Source organism: Equus caballus, chromosome 12, assembly GCF_041296265.1.
Source record: "Equus caballus isolate H_3958 breed thoroughbred chromosome 12, TB-T2T, whole genome shotgun sequence".
NCBI classification, from domain to species: Eukaryota; Metazoa; Chordata; class Mammalia; order Perissodactyla; family Equidae; genus Equus; species Equus caballus.
In genome coordinates, this window is record NC_091695.1 from 27,343,427 (window position 1) to 27,345,527 (window position 2,101).

Genomic DNA, 2,101 nt, shown 5'->3' on the forward strand with positions numbered 1-2,101 from the left:
TATTCAATGAAGATGTGATTCTTACCCCAAATTTTAAAAGTGAATGGAAATTTCTTCCAAATAAAAATAGGAAAGGGGAAATTCAGGGCATTCAGTTCATACTTTGATCTTCTGCTTTAAACTATGTCAAGAAACTAAATGCAAGAAGAGTTTAAACATCTCATGGTATTGCTCGATAAATATAAGATTATCTTCTGCTTTTATGATTTCTCCTAATAGCAGAAGCAACCACTATTCTTGGAGAAGAAAGAAATGAAATCTGCCAAACTTCAAAAAGTCAGGATGGCATTTAGGTCTGAGGGATTACCTTAGTTACCTGCCTACTTCCTGTTCACACTTAAAGATTGGGGGTAAAATTTATTGAGCATTTTCCAGGCAGCATTTTTAACTTCTTTGTTCCTAAGGCTGTAGATCAAAGGATTCAGCATAGGAGTCACAACAGAGTAAAATACAGATGCTATTTTGTCTGTGTCCATGGACTGGCTGGAGCTGGGATGTAAGTACATGAAGATCATTGGGCCATAGAAGATGAACACTGCAGTGAGATGGGATGCACAAGTGGAGAAGGCTTTCTTCCTTCCTTCGGCAGAGCTCATCCTTTGAATTGCCATGTATATGAAGAGGTAGGAAATAAGGATGACAACGAGGGTGAAAAAGACATTGAAGCCCACAACAAATAAGACAACCAACTCGCTGATGCGTATGTCAGAGCATGAGAGAGCCAAGAGTGGAGGCATGTCACAGAAAAAATGATTAATCTCATTAGAATCACAGAAGGAGAGTCTAAAGGTGTCTGCTGTGTGGATGGAAGCATTGAGGAAACCACAGACATAGGAGCCAATCGTCAGGAGGGCACACACACCTGCTGTCATGGTGGTGGTGTAATGAAGAGGCCTACATACTGCTGCATGACGGTCATAGGCCATGGAGGCCAGGAGGTAGCACTCAACAGTGCCAAAACCCGCAAAGAAGAAGAACTGAGCAGCACATCCACTGTAGGAGATGACTCTGTTCTCTGGCTGCAATGCAGCCACCATCTTAGGAACTATGGCTGATGAGTAACACAGATCTACAAAGGAAAGGTTACTGAGGAAGAAATACATTGGAGTGTGGAGGCGAAAGTCTGAGTAGATGATCACCATCATCCCAGCATTCCCAACAAGAGTGATGAGGTAGACAAACAAAAATACCAGGAAGAGAGGAACCTGAAGATTGGGGTCATCTGTTAATCCCAAGAGGATGAACTCTACCATCTCTGTGCTATTCTCCATTAAGGTCAAGTTGAATTTAGCCTGATGATTAAAGAAGAGGAGTCAAGGAAACTCAGATGAAAGTATAAGAGGAATAATGGGATGATATAAAAATAGAAAACTAATATATATGAAGAATGCACTATGTGTAAGGCACATCCTGGACCCCTCCATTATATTACAGCATTTAATCCTGTGAGATAGGTGGTATTATGCTCATTTTACAGATGAGAAACTTAAGGCTCAGGGAGCTTAACATTAACCAAAATAACCTAATTAGTAGGGGTCAGAATCAAAGTTCACACCTTTATATGTCTGAATCCAAAATCTATATGCTCAGAGCCTGAATTATTCTGTTTACATCATATAAAAATTATGATGAGTCTGGTAGGATAGTTTTTAAGGTTTATTTATTCAATTTTAAAAAACCAGAAAGACAACAGTATGAAGTAAAAAGTAGAAATCCCTCATTTCTTGTCTTCTTATTTCACTCCCAATGATATAGCCTCTATGGATATTACCTGACATATTCTATGCACATATAATTATACGGTATTAATCATAGAAATCATAATATCTTACAATATGCCAGGCACTTCTCCAAGGGCTTTACTTATAGATAACCCACTTAATCCTCACACCAGCTCTTTGGGATTGATTTTATTGTTTTCCTCATTTTACACAAGGATAAACTGTATACATGATAATACTCCATTCTTTCGATTCCAATTTTTCATCTTTATAAACAATGCTCTATGATATAAAATAGGCAAACACAACATTTTGCTTTCTTATGTGGATTATTTCCAGTTGGCAGTATATTTTATACTTGGATTCCTTTTCCTGGCTAC

At 38.2% G+C, this 2,101-nt stretch overlaps 1 protein-coding gene across 1 annotated transcript; it reads right to left on the reverse strand.

The window, feature by feature from the left end:
* Positions 1-320: 320 nt before the first annotated feature.
* On the reverse strand, positions 321-1,274 carry OR5B21 (olfactory receptor family 5 subfamily B member 21). The gene has a single exon (XM_001498101.4). The coding sequence runs from the start codon at positions 1,269-1,271 to the stop codon at positions 321-323; it is 951 nt and encodes a 316-aa protein (XP_001498151.4). The 5' UTR covers positions 1,272-1,274.
* Between the last annotated feature and the right edge of the window lie 827 nt (positions 1,275-2,101).

Bases quoted from the DNA above. Each gene is read 5' to 3' on its own strand.
- OR5B21 (XM_001498101.4), bottom strand. From the start codon at position 1,271: ATGGAGAATAGCACAGAGATGGTAGAGTTCATCCTCTTGGGATTAACA.